Source organism: Ambystoma mexicanum, chromosome 1p, assembly GCF_040938575.1.
Source record: "Ambystoma mexicanum isolate Mex_15411 chromosome 1p, UKY_AmexF1_1, whole genome shotgun sequence".
NCBI classification, from domain to species: domain Eukaryota; kingdom Metazoa; phylum Chordata; class Amphibia; order Caudata; family Ambystomatidae; genus Ambystoma; species Ambystoma mexicanum.
The window spans coordinates 301,108,975-301,127,584 of record NC_090921.1 but is presented as its reverse complement, the minus strand read 5'-3'; the positions used below and the strand labels follow the sequence as shown (position 1 = coordinate 301,127,584).

At 48.6% G+C, this 18,610-nt stretch overlaps 1 protein-coding gene and 1 non-coding gene across 6 annotated transcripts in view; both read right to left on the bottom strand.

The window, feature by feature from the left end:
• ABCA7 (ATP binding cassette subfamily A member 7) overlaps positions 1–18,610 on the bottom strand; it is a 2,687,121-nt gene that overhangs the window by 499,648 nt on the left and 2,168,863 nt on the right. For 4 of the 5 annotated variants that reach the window (XR_011303245.1, XM_069647414.1, XM_069647423.1 and 1 more), the window contains 2 exons: positions 16,617–16,649; positions 28–133 (listed from right to left, as the gene is read on the bottom strand). Coding sequence is in view for 4 of the 5 variants with exons in the window: in XM_069647414.1 (XP_069503515.1) it covers positions 28–133; positions 16,617–16,649 (139 nt within the window). In the remaining variant the exon portion in view is untranslated. The remainder of the gene's footprint in view (positions 1–27; positions 134–16,616; positions 16,650–18,610) is intronic. The other variant, XM_069647430.1, reaches the window with a different exon arrangement.
• Positions 13,733–13,842, bottom strand: LOC138461701 (U6 spliceosomal RNA). The gene has a single exon (XR_011264312.1). It is a non-coding gene; the product is annotated as a U6 spliceosomal RNA (small nuclear RNA).

The following is an 18,610-nucleotide window of genomic DNA, read 5'->3' as shown; positions in this document are numbered from 1 at the left end:
AGATAGATGCAGTTTGCTGGCACTTACTGGTGTTATGTTCAGAAATTCCCGGAGCTCCCGAGTGGCATCAGCAAGCTCGGCTGCCGTTGGCAGAGCCTCTGTGTTTCTGGCACCAACTGAGAATCCCCCGTACCTAGTGTTGGAAAGAATACCGGTTGGAAATGAGACCAGATGAAAGGGATATGGAAATGGCAAAGCAGAGAAGCAGGAGAAGAGAGATGAGGAAGAAAGGAGGTAGAATGAGCTGTAAGGAGGAGTGATCCCCATATGGATAAGAGGGAGAAGGAAGAGGAATGTTAGGCAAGTGAGTAAGTAATGGGCATGATTAAAAGAAATGGAGGATGGTGACAGTGGGGCAAAAAGTGGGCTGGAGAAATAGAGAAGCTTCCCATCCTTTTGAATGGGAGGGATGAGCCACAGGGGCTGGGTGGGTCCGGCCACTACCTGATGTACCATTCAGTGAGTGGATGGAGTGGGATTCCTGGCTTTTGCCCTCTACTCCAAGAAGCAGTATTATCTTTATTCAAAATTATTTATCTTTATCTGAAAAGATGGTCCTGCACTACAAGTTCTAGCATTTCTTAGAGGAGTCCAGCTCCAACACCAGGGAGCATTGCAATTGGAAATGTTCTGTGAAACTTAATGGTAAACATCCAAGAAAATCCCAGGCTGTAGGGAGCGTGTCATGATGGGAAATGTGATTGTAGCTCTTTAACAAACTTTGATAATGAGGAAAGGTTGAATTCTGGAAGTTTGTGGAATGCAGAACATGGACATAAACTATAATGTGAGGAATCCAAATAAAGAAGTAAAGAACTTTCATAGCGAGAGTCAAAGAGCTTGCGGTCAGCTGAAGTAGCAGGCGTCACTCGCATCGAGGGTGATGAACGCCTCGGAACACTGCAGAAGCTTGTCATGCCTAACTGCAGATCTAAAGGGGTGCTGATGGCCTGACCCTGCCTTAAAAAGCATGCCACCAACCGATTAACCATTTAGTTACCAATTAAGACTTGCCCAATGACAAACTAGAAGTAATAAGCCAACATTTCAAATTAAGCATTATGATGGAACAAATAAATCAAAACCTCTAAAACGATCCACACCAGGGGCGAAGCAATGCAGGGTCGGCTTAGGGAATCCTTCACAAGGCCTAGTCTCCAAAAGAAGGTGGAGTAAGTCAGTGCGGGGTAAAGACTGAGAGGAAGCAGATGTGCTTTAATATTCTGCCTGGCTGCATGGAAAGACAGCTGCTTTGGAAGAAGTGGTTTATTTACCATCAATAGTGTCACAGTTGCTCTGGCAAGGTCATGCCAGAGGTTCCACTAGAACAGCGGACACTGTTTTGAAGAGAGGACCCAGGAACAGTTCCTGCTTACCAAACAGGATACCAGAGGGAAAGCGTCAGGGTGCTTTCCTGAGGAAGCATGAGAAAAGAACCGCCTGGCAAGTGGGGGAGAATATGGTCTACCTGAAACAACCCCGAATGAGGGGGAGAGAAATACCCATTACTGAAAGAAGCCTGAATGAATTCCAGGTCATGCAGAGACCTGAGGGAAACTGGAAGTGAACCCAAGATCATGGAAACATCTGAGAAGGTTGATGTAGCAAAGGAACCATAGCGATTGAGGAAGCCTAATGAATCTGTGCTGATCAGAGATCTTGCAGAAGGTATAACCGTGAACACCACAAAAGGGGACTGTCTAAGAAACTATCCAGTATATGTTTTTTTATATAATAGGGATGGAATTTAGTGGACAGGTTTATGAACAGTTTTTTGGCTGAATTTGGATAGCTTGTTTACTGTAGCGTAAGGTTAGCTTAGCTTAGAGGCTAAAGGACTTGCACAATATGATTCATCTTTCTGTTGCCTGATCCTTCTGTTGGCTATGTCAGGGAAATTGCAAATTAATGCTTTACATAAAGGTAAATGTAATAGCAAGTGAATTTAATGCAACAGTATTAGTATTAGTCCCAGCCCTACAGATAAGGCATGGATTGGCCACTTTTACTCCCTAAAAATAGGCAAATACTCGCAAAAAATTCAAATAGGGTGTCAAAATATTCCCAACCAAAAATAGGAAACAGACACGTAGGCCTCCTGCTTTTGAACACACAGCTCCAGGGATCTATTTGGACCAGTAGTGCACATAGTAAGAAGAAACTATTATTATTGCGTGACTGGAAGAAGTAAACATGCACCTTTTAATGTGTATGAATAACTAGGTGCAAAGGAATAATGATTACAAAAAGATTTACGTCTTCCAGTTAAAACATGCTTACTCACCTATAAAATACTCCCATTGGGAGTTGGACTTACATTTTTACTCCCTTTAAAAAATCATTTACTTCAAACTAGGGAGTAAAATACTCCCACTACAAAATCTAAACTGTATCACTGATTAGACCCAGTGCAACTAAAGAGAAAAAAACATTTTGAAAGTGTGTATGGAGAATGGGAAAAGGTAGCGTGCACCTAAAAATGAATTTACTTGAACACTTCTAATCGGCTAGACTAGCAAAATATTGAAAGGCATGCTGTTAGGGCGCTCGTTGCATAACCCTCTGTTGAGGGATGTGAAATGATCTAACCTAATGGTGGCAAGCGTGTCACCCAAAAGGAAAGACCAGACTCTCCAATGGTAAGGGTAGCAGAGGCTTAACCTCAGGATGGATGAGTGCTCGCAGGGAGGTACAATAAATCGCAATAGACACTACAAAAGAATACACCACATTGGTATAATATACACTTTTTATAAGGTCACACAAAGTATTTATAATGGGAACATCAATTACATCGCATATAGCAGAGCATAGAGTAAAAAAAACAAATGCCCAGTTAAGGCCTAACTCACACTTTACCATATAATGCAAGTTCGATAACTGGTGGAAGAGACAATACATATAGACTTCCAAAAGGGAGGTAAGAAAAGACGGCAAGAAAATATCACACAAAGTAATAATTACCAGTAAGGATCCAAAGGTAACACATAGAACTTAGCAGACGTTTCCTACTACATTCTAGATCAAGTATTATACGGAACATTTGAGCACAGGACACAGTTGTAGCATTTAGATGCAATCAATAGCGGACCACAGTGTCCAACACAGCCAGGAAGGCTACCAAAGTCTTCAGAATGGCATGTTACACACCAAGGAGGGAAACAGTTGGCGCACAAAGTGATACAATCAATCTCCTAGGCAGGAGTGTAGTACAATGTTTTAAAAGTCAATAATAAATCAGGGAAAGTCTCTTAAAATCCAAGGCTTGGTGAGGAACTCCAGGGAACATAGGACCTCCTGAGGAAAATGCCAGAGTGCAGATATGTACCTTGCAATGTCACCTGTAATCCAGTTTTGTGAGGTATATCTCAGTTATCCCCAATGTTAACCAATGGAGAAATGTGGTAGAAGGGAACCTTCAGAACCCAACGCCACAGACCCTGTGGAGCCCTGAGGGGAGTATCTTGAATAACATGCCTACCCAGGGACCGGGGAAAGTAAGTACAGTGTTAGTTTCTGAAAACACAGTCCGGCAAAGCAGCTCACCACTCAAAAGTGAAATCAATGACAGAGATTGCTGCAGGAGATTGGAGAATCTGCACACGGAAAACCCCAGGGGCTCAACAGACAAACATGAATGGCACACCAGAAAAAACAACCCCTGCAGCGAGACAATGATGGTGGCAACCAGAATCTGCCCGAGACATGCAGATTTGGTGGGTTGGTGTCCCAACAACCTTCCAGTACGGCAGCAGCTTCCACAATCAAAGTGGCAGACCCTGGCAGGAAAAAGTATAAGTTACTCACCGTAAAGACTAACGTACTCTTAGTCCTTAGTCCCTTTTCCTCCATACTGCATGGGCGTCCCTTCCAAGGGACGGGAGACGGAACCTTTTTCACCAGAATAACCTCCTTCCCCTTCAAATTTAGAGCCCCGCAGGGGTGCAGCCCTGGGAGCATGCGCTGCCCTGACTCTGCACTCCGGTGCCACACCTCAGTCCCCATTGACGCGTCGACAATAGATTTAACATTGCCTAATGACACCAGTATTATTAGGGGGGAGGATGGTGGGACGTATGGAGGAAAGGGGACTAACAGTACGTTAGTAACTATGGTAAGTAACCTATAATTACTCTTACGTCCCGTCCCCTTTCCTCCATACTGCATGGGCGATTACAACTGAATGTAGCCCTGGGTGGAGAGGAGACCCTCCTTAAGCAAATTGGTTCCTGAGAACCGCCTGTCCGAAAACCGCATCTGATCAAGAGCAGGCATCCAAACAGTAATGCTTGCAGAAAGCTGAGGAAGTGGCCCAAGTGGCCGCCCTGCTTATAACTTAGCAAGGGACATGGTGCCGGAATGCGATGGCCGTTGCTTTGGTCCTGACTACGTGGGCGTGCATGTTGGCCGGAAGCAGCTTGTGCTGGCCCTCATATGCTTCCTTGATGGCCGCGACCATCCAGCGGGATATGGAGGCCTTGGAGGACTGATAGCCTGCTCTTGAACCTCCGAAAGTGACAAACAGGGCTTCCGATTTGCGGAAGCCCTTGGTCCTGTCCAACTAAAATTTCAGGGCACGCCTGACATCCAGGCAGTGCAGCACTCGCTGTGCTTCGTCCTTGGGATCGGCAAAAAACATAGGAAGGACTATTTCCTTATTTAAGTGGAAAGCCGATGGCACCTTGGGGAGAAACGCCGGGTGTGTCTGAATGACTACTTTGTCCCTATAAAATGTAGTATATGGTTCTGACGCGACCAGCACTTGGATTTCGCTGGCTCTGAGAGCCGAGGGGAGGCTGGCCAGCAAGGCAGTCTTGATGGGGACCAGCCTGATGTCCGCGGACGCCATTGACTTGAACGGCTTGTGTGCCAGAGTGCCCAAGACTATGTTGAGGTCCCACACTGGGTGCGGCCTCTTGACAGGCGGGAAGAGCCTTGCAAGTCCGTCAAATGTTTGACGATAGGGCTGGAGGAGAAGATCCCCTCCTCCGAATTCCTGTAAGCTCAAATGGCTGCAAGGTATGTACGGCAGGTGTCCACCTGCACATCCGAGTGGGCAAGGTACGCCGAAAAGGAGGGTCGATTTTCTTGGAGTCTGCCCAGTGGCAGAATCCGGGCCATTTACTTTTATACTGGGCCCTGGTAGCCTTGCTCCTTGCGCCCTGTATGATTTCCAGATTAGCCTGAGAGAGGCGGATGTGCTGCAGCGTTACTTGCTCAGGTACCACGCTGTGAGGGCTAGTTTCTGTGGCGTGGGGTGGATGACCCTGCCCCCCCTGCTGCACCAGAAGATGAGCTGGGCCCGTCGGGAGGTAAATCGGAGGCATCTCCGAGAGGCTGAGCAGCTCCAAAAACCATGGCCTGGCCAGCCACCGTGGAGCAATTAGAATGTTGTTGCAAATCACTCTGTGAATCAGCGAGTGGGCGGGAAGGCGTAAGCTCTCATGCCGTTCCACTGAATCCAAAATGCATCACCCAGGGAGCCTTGGCCCTGTCCCTGCCAGGAGGCGAACTGAGGGCCCTTTTTGTTGTGCCAGGTGGCAAAGAGATCCACCTGGGGATGACCCCACCTGTAGAAGATCTCCTGAATGACGAGGTTGTTTAGCTGCCACTCGTAATTGTCCGCTCCCAACCTGCTAAACCTGTCCGCCTCCAGGTTGGCTTCACCCGGGAGGTGGATTGCAATGACGTAGATTTCGTTTTCCAGGGCCCACTCCCACATGCTGATTGCCAGTCTGCACAGAGGAGGGGATCTGGTGCCTCCCTGCTTGTTGACGTAGTACATGCTGGTCGAGTTGTCTGTCTGGATGAGGACAACCTTGCCCCTAAGAAGCTGTAGGAATGCTCTGAGCGCTAGCCAGATGGCATTCAGCTCTAACCAATTGATGTGGTATTCATGCTCCTGTCGAGTCCAGGTGCCGTGGACCGAGAGATCGTCCAGGGTAGCTCCCCAGCCCTCGAGCGAGGAGTCTGTGGTGATGGAGGCCTGCGGAGTGGGAGGCCGAAAGGGCTTGCCCGTCCGTAGGTTGCAGTCCCTGGACCACCATGTTAGGTCCGGGTGTAGAGGTGGAGGAACGTTGATCCCCTCGGATTGAGAGCCCCGCTCCTGGTTCCATGAGGCCGCGAAGTGCAGCTGAATCCTTCTCATCCTCAGTCTTGTGTGTGGGACGGCTAATAGGACTGCCGCAAAGAGACCCAGGAGATGCTGGTACCACCAAGCCGAGGTCACCTCTCGGCTGAGGAAGTCGGCGGTGGCCCTCTTGATGGCCGAAATCTTGTCCTACGACGGAAATACCTTCTCGGAGCACGTGTCCCAGATGAGGCCCACGAATGTCAGAGTCTGCGTGGGCTGCAGCTGCGACTTCTTGAGATTGAGCGAGATGCCCAGATCATGCAGCGTGTTCATAAGGGCATGGGAGGAGTGGTGAACCGCCTCCCGAGATGTAGCACTGACGAGCCAGTCGTCGAGGTATGGGTAGATGTGGAGGCCCTGTGCTCTGAAGAGGGCAGCCACTGTATTCATGTGCCTGGTAAAGACCCTAAGGGCCGAGTTGAGGCCAAAAGGAAGGACCTTGTGTTGAAAATGGTAGCCCATGATCCTGAACCTGAGGAAAGAACAATGGGACTGCCAAATCGGGACGTGTAGGTACGCGTCCTTCAGATACAGGGAGCACATCCAGTCTCCCTTGCACAATATCTCCGCTACAAAAGCTGGCGCAAACCATCTTGAATTTTTGCAGGGGTAAGGAGAGGTTGAGGATGGAACGGTCCAACACAACTCTCATGCCCGCCTAGTTCTTCTTCTGAATGGTAAAATTTCCTGGAGTAAAAGCCCAAGCTTCACTGGGAGGCTGGGACTTCCTCCACTGCCTGGCTCTCTACGAGCGACCGGATCACCGCCAGAAGAGTTGCTGTCACAACTTGAGGGAGTGGAGGGGAGGAGGGAGGAGAGGCTGGGATGAGTAGGTGGTAGCCCGTGGATACTACGGAGAGGATCCAGGGGGCCGTGAAATTCTGGCACCAGAAATGTGCATGAAGAGCAAGCCTGCCCCCCACTGGTGACACGTGGACCCGGAGGGACGTGTCATGCATTCTTTCCTTTGGAGGCTGTGGAGGAGGAGGGGGACTGGAAAGAGCCCTTACTCCCCTCCCCCCCCTTTTTGTTGCTTGGCCGGTTCTGAGCCGGCGAGCGGTCAGACTGCCTGGATCTCCGTTTCTGGAAGCTGCGGAACCCTCCGTAAGTACGCCCCCTGTCGGAGCGCTGTTGTGACTGGGTGTACGACTTGGGCGTGGTCTTTTTCAAGACGGATAAAGACTTGGCTGTTTGTGAGCTGTTTTTCTTCTTGTCCAGCTCTTCGTCCATGGAGGAGTGGAAGAGGTCCCCTCCCTCGAAAGGTAGATCTAATATGCATTCCTGGACGTCTGGGTTGAACTTCGTTGCCTGGAGCCAGGCTGTCCTTCTCATGTCCTTGGCGATACAGATGCCACGGCCAAAGGTGTCAATATGGGCGGCGGTGGATTCCACGAGATCCTGCACCACCAGCTTGGCCTCAGCCTGCCCAGTCTTAAAACGTCTTGGCCTCAGCCTGCCCAGTCTTAAAACGTGATTGGCTATGTGTAGGGAGTTCCGGGAGGAAGTCCGCAATCTCCCGCCATAACTTTTGGTTAGCAGCAGCCAGCATGCCATCGGCGTTAGCCTGACGAAGATGCAAGGACGCGTTGGAATACAGCTTCTTCCTGTACGCCTCCAAGATCTTCTCCTCCTTGCCTAGCAGCGTCGACGAGGAGGCGGCTGAGGACGACTGAGGCTTGGAGTATAGTGATGCCGCAGCGATCACCGAGGAGTGTGGCGGAGGATGGGCCGATAGCAAGAGTGTATCCCCCTCCATCTGCCTGTACTTGGCGTCCAGGCGTCGATTGACCGGCTGGACCGAGTGGGGCTTGAGCCAACCCTTCTTGGCCAGGGAGACATCGGTTTGCAGTGGAATCCCTGTTTTGGCAGAGGGGCGTTGTGTGAGGACCTCTGCCAGAACCCTCTCTGCCGGCTGCTCAGCCTCGGGTTGGGGTAGGCCCAGTGATAGGCAGAATCCTGTGCAGTTCCCTTAGGGAGCACTACAGAAGATTAAGACTACAGGTATGAGCAATAAATCCCCTTTGGTATCAGCCTGTACCAAAAAGATTTAGTTGGTTGCTGTGGCTAAGCAGTCAGACTTATCTCAAGAGGGAGATGAGCAGTATTCAGGGTTTACACAATAGGGCTACAATACTATGGTAAAAGGAAACACTGACCAAAGCTTTGTATTAAAAAGAATATATATTTATTTTACACACTTCTAGTTCAACACATTAATCACAGTTATTAAAGCAAGTTAAAATCAGTCAAGAAAAGTAGACACAACTCCCTGGTTAAATTTGTAGACCAGTTTGAGCAAGAGTGAAAACTGAGCAAAACGGCACAGCGAAAACCAAACACAAATGGCACTATCAATTTCTCGCAAGGGAGGGAAAGGACAAGTTATACAGGAAAATACTCTTAGGCACCCTAGCAACACTTCCCAATAAGATTGTGAACAAGTTTAGTCAAGACAGTACTTTAGCATGTATAATACTAAGGTGAGAACCAAGCAAAAGGGCACTTCACAAGTTTAAAAGTGGGAAGGAAAAGGTGGTTATAAGAGTTAGGAGCACCAACACATTTCTAGGTGAGAAGCAATCTAGAGAAGGCAGTTGTAACAGATTAAGCCAGAGTCAATAGGCCTGTGCCAGAGTCAGTGGTACAGGGCAAAGTACCCAGGAGCAAAAATGTTCTTGTAGCTGCAGTCAAGTCTTTGTTAAACGATTCGAAAAGGTGGTTGCAGAAGGTGAAAGACAAAGTTAGAGGATAGGGGCGGCCAACCCAACAGGTAGGTAAAGGATTTAAAACACCTTTAGCGCTACCAAACGAAAAGGGAGGCCTGGCGGAACAAAGTAGCTTAGAATGTAGAAGAGGCTCCTGCGGTGTGGGTTGTTCCTGGCAGTTCTTGCAGTTCGGGAGATCCAGCAGAGGAAGAGCGACTCTCGTCGTGGAGGAAGGTTCGAGTTACTGCACTGCCCAGGGATGAAACCAGCCGCGGTGCTGCCAAACTAAATAAAAGGTACGCTTCTTTAAAACACGGTCCGTGTGGACGGGTGCCTGGCTATCCGGTCTCCGAGTGCAGGGCACTGGCGATTCGACCAATGCAGGTCCTGGAAGGCGATTGGCATACTGGTTGGCCCCACCAGCTCAAGGGAAGAAGACTCTTGCAGGTGAAGATCTTCTCTCGTCGTGTGGAGAAAAGTGGTGAGACGCTGCAGCATGGCTTTACCGGTGGTTCAGTTGGTGCAGATGTCTTTGGCTTCTCTCCTCTTCGGCTTCTTAGTTCCAGTGGCGACGTCTTGCTCTTCCAGTCCTCAGGACCCTGCTTTTATGCAAAAAGATCCCCATTCATACAGCCTAGCTTTCACTCACACAGTGGAGTGGGCATGCTGGCGGGAGACCCTCCAGCCTATCAGGGCAGAGTGCGACATGGGTTGCTGAGGCAAACCTGTCCAGGGGTCCTACTCCCCCGCCCACACAATGGGTCCACCCCAGACTCAGTGGCGCCGAAAGGAGGGCTTCTTGGCAGAAGCCCGCCAATAGGACGAACAAAGGATTCCCGACCTTGGTTAGGATCATAAGAGAAAGACATGAGAAAGAATTTATATAAAAGTTCTGGCAAATAAAACTTACCAGAGTAAAGTTAATATAAAACTAAACCGGCGGTATGTTAGAGGCTGTCAGTAAATGTGGTAGCCTCGATCAATGGGAAAATCCCATAGGAAAATATTCGTGGTTGAATATTTTTGGTAGTAACCACTGCCACCAGCCAGAAACCTTTGAGAGAGGGACTGTACGGTACCCTCTCGAAAATGAACATAACGGAAAAACTATTAACCCTTGCCAGTACCTCCATAGTAAGATGGGTTGTAGTGGTTTTGTTCATAAAGATTGACTAGTAAAGTCAATGGGGACTTTACATGCCCTGGGAGACAGTAGTCAGCCCCAAGGTATGGAGTCTATGTTTGGGGGTCGCTACGACACGCCTGTGTCACTGCACGGAGGGTGCTGTGAAACACATGTGGATAAAGATGGTTCCGATGGGGGTGAGATAAACCCCATAGACATTAAACACAAAAAAATAGCCTAGAACACACATAGCAAATATGCCTAAGAGTGGGAAAAAGAGTCACACTCTTAGCAGGAGAAAAAAACAAACCCTTCACATCCAGCAAAGCTGCTGGGGGACTCTCTAGGTGAGGGAAATTAGCCATAGAAGGAGAATTCTCCCTAACACCCAGGTACTCCGCCAGTCCTGCAAGAGGTTCGTGGAAGGCCCTGGCTGAGGATGGCGTGTCCGGATCCTCCTCCTCAGGATCCTGTGTAGGTGGAGGAGTAGCTGGAGCCGGTGGCTGGGGTACAGTGACCGCAGCCGGAGGCTGAGGAGGCAGAGGCTGGTATGGAACCACCTGAGGAATCGGCTGGGGAGCCAGAGGCAGTGGCTGCACCGGGACCGCGGGTGCAGGTAGAGGAACTTGTGGTGCTGGTAGCATTGTAGGGAGGACCTCCCTGATGGCGTCCTCGAGGATAACTCCCATCCAAGGTGAGTTCATGAGCTCAAAGAACCTCTCGAAGAACCCCTCTTCACAGGCCGAAGAGGTGGTAAGGGGTACTGACGGGGTAGCCGGGAGCTGCAGGAGCCGCTGCATACCCTGTCCGTATGGACGCAGCAGAAAACTGCCCTGCGCATAAGAAGGATAGGCTGTAGGCCACGTACCTGGTTGTGGCCAGTCCCACCTTGGCACTCATTCTTCGCCGAACTCCTGGAATGGCGTTGGACGGGTGCCTCTGTCTGGCGCGGCAGCCATCTTGTCGTGCTGCCTGCCACGTGCCTGTGATGTGTTGCTGGGCCCAGCCTCCTCCAAGACTCTTGCGTGTAGATCACGAGGCCTACCCTGCTCCTCGGGCCTAGACCCTGTAGGTGTGACACCCTCATCCTGGGGGTCGGTAGAGCTGCATTTAGGCGCCCCCTCGGCCATATTGCCGGTACTAGGGCGTAGCCCCTCGGCCATATTGCCGGTACAAGGGCGGAGCCTCTCGGATGACAATCCGGTACAAGAACCTTCCGGTCCCTCAACACTGCCACCGGGAGGATACGAGGATCCCTTGGCCCAAAGGCAGGTAGCTGCAGCAGCCTCGGTGCACGTGCTGGTACAAGGACCTGAACGGTCCCTCCCGTGCGGTAGAGTCCTTGGGAAGGAGTCTCCTTTGTGGGGTGCGATGGAGAATAGGGGCCCTACCCTGGGCCTGGCTTGGTGTTTCACAAAGTTCTTGAGGTCCTCTGGAGGCGACTTCTGGAAGAGCTCCCTCCAACTGGCTAGTCTGTTCTTCAGCGATTTCGATGACAGGGCGTTGCACTCTGTACGAGCTTGCCAACCATGGTCTGGGCGAAGGCAGCGAAGGCAGAGGGCATGGGGGTCTGAAGTTGCGAAGAGCCCGTTGCAGGATGGACACCTGCTGAACCCTGTGGAAGTCGACATGTGCCGGGGAGGAGCATGACGCCTGAGGACCGAGTACCTGAATGATAAAAAGACAAAAAAAGATAAAGAGAAGAAGTATCCGCGCGTTGAATTACATGGCCGAAGCCAAACCCAGGAGCGCTGGTAAATTTGTCCCGTTGCTGCGGAAAAGGGGACTGGGGAGTGGCGCCAGAGGGCGGAGTCAGGGCAGCGCATGCTCCCAGGGCTGCACCCCCGTGCGCCTCTAAATTTAAAGGGTAAAGAGGTTTTTTCTGGTGAAAAAGGTTCTGTCTGCCGTTCCTTGGAAGGGACGCCCATGCAGTATGGAGGAAAGGGGACGGCACGTAAGTGTATGTGGAAAAACGTCCCAGAAAACAGTGCCAGAATAGAAGGCCTGGTCCCAGCAAAGGAGACCAGGATAACTCTGGGAGGACACCCAGCAGCGAAAAACCCATCCCGAAGATTTACACGGACCACTGCATCCAGCCAGTATGGCCAAAAGCAAAGTATTCAGCAATGGCAGGAAACAGTGGGAAATCCTTGAGCAGGTAAGCACCTTCTAAAACTCCAGCAGAACTGAGTTCAGGAACAGGGTTCCCCTATACAGCCCTTCATTCCAAGGGGCTAAACGCCACCAACCCCATAAGCAGATTGAAAGCAACAGTTTTTACGGCCAGCCAATCACCCAGGCCCACCCACACAGGAAGTGTAATGGTCTGCCCAGAGCCAGGTACTAGTATAAACCAGTTCAAACCACTATGGAGGCTGCCATCTTGGGTTCACAAAGAGCCTACATGGGAAGAACAGCCATTTTAAAGCCGGCTTCATTGTTTCCCTGAACGAAGTAAGCTCCAAAAACAAAAGTGGCCAAGAGCAGCACTAAAAAGCCATGAGCAGCCCAATGTCTACCATAAAGGTACATTGAGCTACTAATGTGGTAAATCGGCTTGCACCCCTGGTGAATACAAAACGAAATATTCCTACCTATTGAAACCAATATGGGGTGTTACCATATACCTAGAAATTGATGTAGTGGCAGGGATATTTTAGCAGAAGTCTCTCTGATGACCAAAATAAATTAGAAACCCCAAAAAATAAAGAGGGTAAAAGCAAAACGAGTAGGTGCTCCATAAAATTAGACTGCAGAACCCCCAACAATGGAAATCTGCCCTATGTCATATGTCAGAGGGAACACACAAGTACTGACAACAGAATTAGCTTAAAATGTGTTCTTAAACACAATTAAAGCATAAGACTATTGCATCGAAATTAGCTCAGAAAGGCTGAAAAAAAGGTTTTTGGGAAATGTAGTCCTGGAACTCAGGTTGATATATGATAGAAACCAAAAGTTGCTGGGGGTCTCTAAGGTGAAGGGAATTAGTACATTTCTGAGAATTCTCCCTAACACTGCTATATTGCGTTGAGTGGTGTTCACCACTGCTTTCTTAGTGAGTCCCCTTTTATTTTTTAAAACCCGTTTTCAGGTTCTGTGCTACTTGCAGCCCTTTTTGGCCCGGCCGTCCAGCGTTGGCCGGTTGTTGCCTTAATTATTTCTCAAACATACCTCCTCCGGTATTTGCCGGTGTCTTGTGGGTTCTGCTGCTCTGTTTTACTATAATTCTATATGCTTTTAACTGACTTGCTGTGGCGTTGTCTCCTTACTAATTTCTCTTTTGATTGGGTTTTCCTGAAGTTCCATATGCATGTGTTGGTGAACAAAAAAGGGTCTGGGAGGCGTCCTTATATTATGCCCCATCGTTATGTTCAGCCCTATAGTATTCCTTCACCCCTTTTGTTTTCCCCCATTCTTTCTGCTCTTGTGCTGATTGTGGCGAGGTCTGTGTTAATGGAACCTTTGACTCCCGCTGCTCCTTTGGTTGGCCGTTGGTGAGTGTTCAAGTCCAACACTTGCTTGCTTGTGTATTGGTTTCTTAAGCTGCTGTGCCTGATTCTTACATCTGTCATATGGGTAAGCTCTTAAACGGAAACCTTTTTAACACTGATACCTTATCTGTACCATGTTGTCGCCTCGCGCTGTCCATACTTACCTATAGTAATCAGTGGGGTGAAAAAGACTGTGCTCCGTTGTTTTCTCTGGGTGGATAAAAACGGTGTTTTCCTTGCCGGTGTCTGAAACTGCGATCCCCATCCCATGCAGTAAACGGTAAACTCCCACTTCTTGGAATGCTTCACTCGTTTGCATGCAGGGCCATGCTGATCTTCTCTGTATTGTTCCATCTTTAATATATGTGCTGCCGGGGCGAGCATCTTGATTTAATATACTAGCTCCTTGCCCCCTACTATCCCTTTACCTTGTGCTCATGAGTGGACCTCCCAATGTACGGGCGTTTACATATTATCACAATTGAGAGGTGAGTTGTGGTTTGGTCTCGACTGGCTCTGCGTTGCTCTTTTATTCCTTGTTCTTCTGCTTGTATTACCCCTATATTTCTGTGGGGGACTTCTGTTGCCCCCGCCGGCCTGTTGGTGCCGGTCGCCCGAAAAACTGGTACCCTAATGTGTCCTTTTCTGGCTATTTGCCCTCGCTCAGATTTTATGTGTGCAGTCGATTTTGTTCGGTGCTTCACTCGGAGTCTTAATGCTCTCTATTCTTTCCTGCTGTTTGTTTAGCTCTCCTTAAATTACGGGGGACTAGCCCGGCTTTTGCCTGCCCGAGTGGGTGCTTTCAGCCCCCGGCCGGCTGTAGTGGCGACAGCATTTCGCACGTTTGTGTGCCTTCTACTTTCAACACACCCCACCCCCTGGGCCCGGGTGCTTGTTTGCTTACCTTGACTTTGATGTTTGGCGCTGTCTCTACTTCTCCTCATAGCTCGTTACCGTCTTCTAGCTGCCAGGTATCTTGCCTGTTTCTGTGTAACTTCGCCGAATTGACATCGTCCAACTCTGTGCTCCCGGCTTACTTTTGTTGCACTTCTTATGGAGTGCTGGTGAAACTGGGTCACCCGTGTACTGGTTCTCCTTACACTGTGACAACAACCTCACCGTGCAGTGTTTCAAACCCCGTTTTCAGGGCTCTTTTCTTTATTTTGCGTACACAGAAATATTTTGCCAAGCTCCGTACGGATGGCTGTGTGGAGATGGATGCCCCTCTTTTTGGGTTCTCCCTTCATTTGGCCTCTGTTGTCTGGCTGGTACTAATTTGAGTTTCTACTTCTCCTAAATATTTGGGGAAGCATTTACACGTGTTTGTTACTTGTTGTGGGTGTTGTAGCTGCCATCCGTTGCGTTTTGTTTGAAACTTTGCGTTCATTATCGCTGCAGACCACCTTCTTGTACCGCAACACTTGCCAGTGTAGGAGTGCGACTGGTTCGAAATGGCTTGTGCGTTTGCTGCCCATATTGGTCGACCACCTCCTAATAATTTTGGTTTCATTCTGCCATAACAATTTAGCATTTATGTAGTGCTACGAAACCTCAGGCATCTGAGCGCTGTTTATTACCCCCACTGTGTGGGGTGCTCATTTATCGACTTCGGAAGGATAAAAGGCTGAAGTTTGGCCTTGCCGCTATTCCTAACTGCAAGTTCCCCCTGTATGTGCCTTGTAGAGCTCTTCGCTCCCAATCTTCTCTGATGATTCAAATACCCCGGGCGAGCCTCTCCCGCATGGGTGGTCATGCCTTTTCTGTGACGGCCGCAAGGGCTTGGAATTCTCTCCCCCTGTCCTTGCGGGCTACTTCTAACCATTTGTCCTTCTGCCAGGCTCCGAAACGTTTCTTTTTTAGTTAGAAACCTCTTGCTTTTCTGATTTTTTATGTCAGGTGAGCGCCATGAATCCTTTGGTTACACGTGCGCTTTATACATTTTAAGAACATAACATAACAGAAGATGAGGAACAAAGGCTTTGTTTCTTTTTTTGTGAAGACTAAATGACGAGAATTGCTCCTAGATCTCAACCACATGGAATGTTTGGAGCCTTTTTTGGGCCTTTCTGGAGACTAGTCTCCGGTAGAACTCCTGCCTTTGGAAGAGTTCATATTGGAAGGAGTGGAGGACGGAGACTAAGAAACCGACCGACCTAGGGTGAGTTTCGACCTTCTCTCTTTTAAGGCGATGCTAGTCAACGACTGGCAGGAGCAGCACTCGACTTTATGCTCCTTGACGAGGCACCAAAGACATTCTATGCAAATCTGTGATCAACATCTTTGAGTCACAGTCCGCACATCTCTTAAAGCCAGTCCTAGGCATAGACATTGTAGAAGAATTCAAAAGAATTGCGTGGAGAGTCGGTGAGGCGAATCAAAACGTTCTGAAAGCATGCTGTGCATGCAGACAAATGGAACTCCGGCAACGGCGCATGCATAATATTTATACCATCATCGACATCCTGTCTGAACACAGGGACGTAAGCCGCTGAGTTACATCAACTCAATGCTGCACAGCGTAGTCTGCTGTCGAAACTTTGTTTTACGAGACTGCAATCAAGATATCGGTATATCAAAGATGAGGAATCCATGGGAGGGCACAATCCATTTGAAAGAGAATTACGAAGTTTAGACTAGGTTAGAGAGGTGGGGTATTTTTGCAAATGGGGAGGGGGGCGGCGACAATTATCAATAGTGATAATCACCATTCCCAAGGTCTTAAAGGATTATTTATGCAATTCTAAGTATAGTGATTGGCTAAGGGGCAATTGATGATTGCTGTGTGCTAATGGAAAAATGTCTAGTAGTTGCTGAAGGGCTATGTAAACTACCATTATAGAGATATGAAAGCTAAATGTTTTGCAGTGCACAGCACTTCATAGCCTTACAACTCAAGGTAGTTCATACATCTGCAGAATATGGTTGAACAGCACTCTGCCATGTTCGGTACCACTCTGTGGTGCTTCAAAGCAGTTTTACAGTAACCTGGTACAAAACAAAACTTCAAAACAAAATAAAAATAAATGTAGGAATTCTCAGCTCTTAAATTACAGGTTGCATACAGTTCTACAATACCCTCCATTGCTACAACAGTCAGCCATTGCAGTTTCTGGTTGTGATCATTAGTTTTCATACAGATGATTGTCTGTGCTTCTTACCTCTGCTCATTCACCAATTTCTTTGTTCTTAGACTAGAAAAAAATAGAAGGCAGACAAGAATCACGTTCAGATTGACCATTTTACTTAAATGTTCCCCCCTCTCAGTTGATGCTTCTCCCACCTCACCCACCGAAAGTCATCTAGATTTCTGGGAATTGCTACACCCTCATGGAACCTGCTCTGATATCCTCATGGACTTTGTCCTCATCACCCTGGGGTCTGGACTCTGAACTTCCACTCCTTTGTGTCCTTTCACCATGGGGTATGGATTTCTGTGTGGTATTCTGTATATAGGATAGACATTGGTTCAGACTGGTGCAAAGGCATGTCTCGACCCAAAGTCAGCAAAAATATTCCTGCACCAAGTCAAAAAATGTAAAAAAAACTTTGGACATCATTAAGAGTCCGCCGGTGCTACGGGCGGGTTACCGGCAGGCTCGCCCTACCGTTTCCGCCGCCTGATATCCAGGTAATACCAGGATATTACGGGCGGCGGAGGAACGGTAAGTTCCTATTCCCATGGAGTCCTGCAGGACTCCATGGGAATGTGAACCTTGAAGCACCTGCGCTTCAGTGTAAACTCTGCCGGTAGAGGCCAGAATGGCAGGTCAGGCCTGCCGGGAATTTCCAGCCCTTACCGGCAGACTTGTGGGTTGCTGGTCCGGAAAAGGTGCAGGTAACCTTTGTTACCGGCACTTTTATCTGGACCGGCAAACTTGTAATGAGGGCCTTATTCTCCTTCTATTATGTCGAATGTGTCATCTGAATCTGGCATTTTAGGGGTGTGACAAATCTAGCAATATCATCAATAATTCGCTTGAGGCAAGTTTCTCTTACCGGCCAAGGAAAGGCAGAAGCTACGTGACTCTGACCCAGGCGTTGGCTACCTGCGGTAGGACCACGTAGGGGAAGACAAACTCCAGAGAGATAAACAAACACTAGATCAAAATAGTCCTACAGCCACAATTTATAATGACATCCATGTGACTCTGCAACATGCATATATTGTGATGTAGATAAAGAATCCACAGATTTTCTTAGCCAACAATCTTATTTACCTTCACCCTTCCATTTATGTATGACATACTTAAATATTAATTTAGAACATCCAGTCATGGCCAATAGTAACATTAATTCATATCCCCATTTTACTGACTGAACTGAGACGAGGAAAAGGACTGGAGTAAGAAAAATCACCAAGAGCGGCAAATCAACGCACCAGTCTAGGCATTGGAAATTCCTAGCCAATTCCGGGAAGTTTAAAACTACCACAGCTGGTAGCAATGAGAGAGTGTGGCAGAGTCTGAGGATGTCGGCTACCGGTGCAAATGCCGACAAAGACGCCAGAAACCAGGAGATTAGTTGCAACACAGAGCCCAAAGAGACGGTGTGAGGAGGAACCGAATAGAAAGCAGCCTGCCATCTGGTGACCAGGAGCAGTAGGAACCGCCCTGAGTGAGAGAAACCAGAGCGAAGACGAACCAGCTGACAGGATGTACACCTGGCCAGCAAACCGAAAGAGAAGCCAAAGAGGAGACGCGAGGACTGCCAAAGAGGCCCGGTAAGCCCAGGGAGACGGAATGGGTTACTGGGGCGCCTAATAGCGAATGCCGTGTCACTCTGAGCATGCAAGAGAAACCCATTGAAAATAGTAAAGTAAATCAGAAGATTGTTAAAGACGAGTCGGTGACCCAGTATTCCAAAGGAGGGAATTATGTGTATGCGAACATTGTTGAAAGTGAGACGGAAGCCCAAAACTGTAAAAGAGGAACTGTTATACATATGGACAGAGTTGAGAAGGGGTCACAGATGCAACCCTTGAAAAGGGGTGACAAAGTAAATACAAACTCTATTGAAAAGTGGTCAGTGACCCAACTGTGCAAAGCTATTGTGATTTGGGTGAAAGAAAGAGTGACTAAAGAAAGAGTGCACCAGGCAAACAGGGAGTCTGAGACTCGTGCCCAGGACGGGAAGATAAGAAGTGAAGCAATAT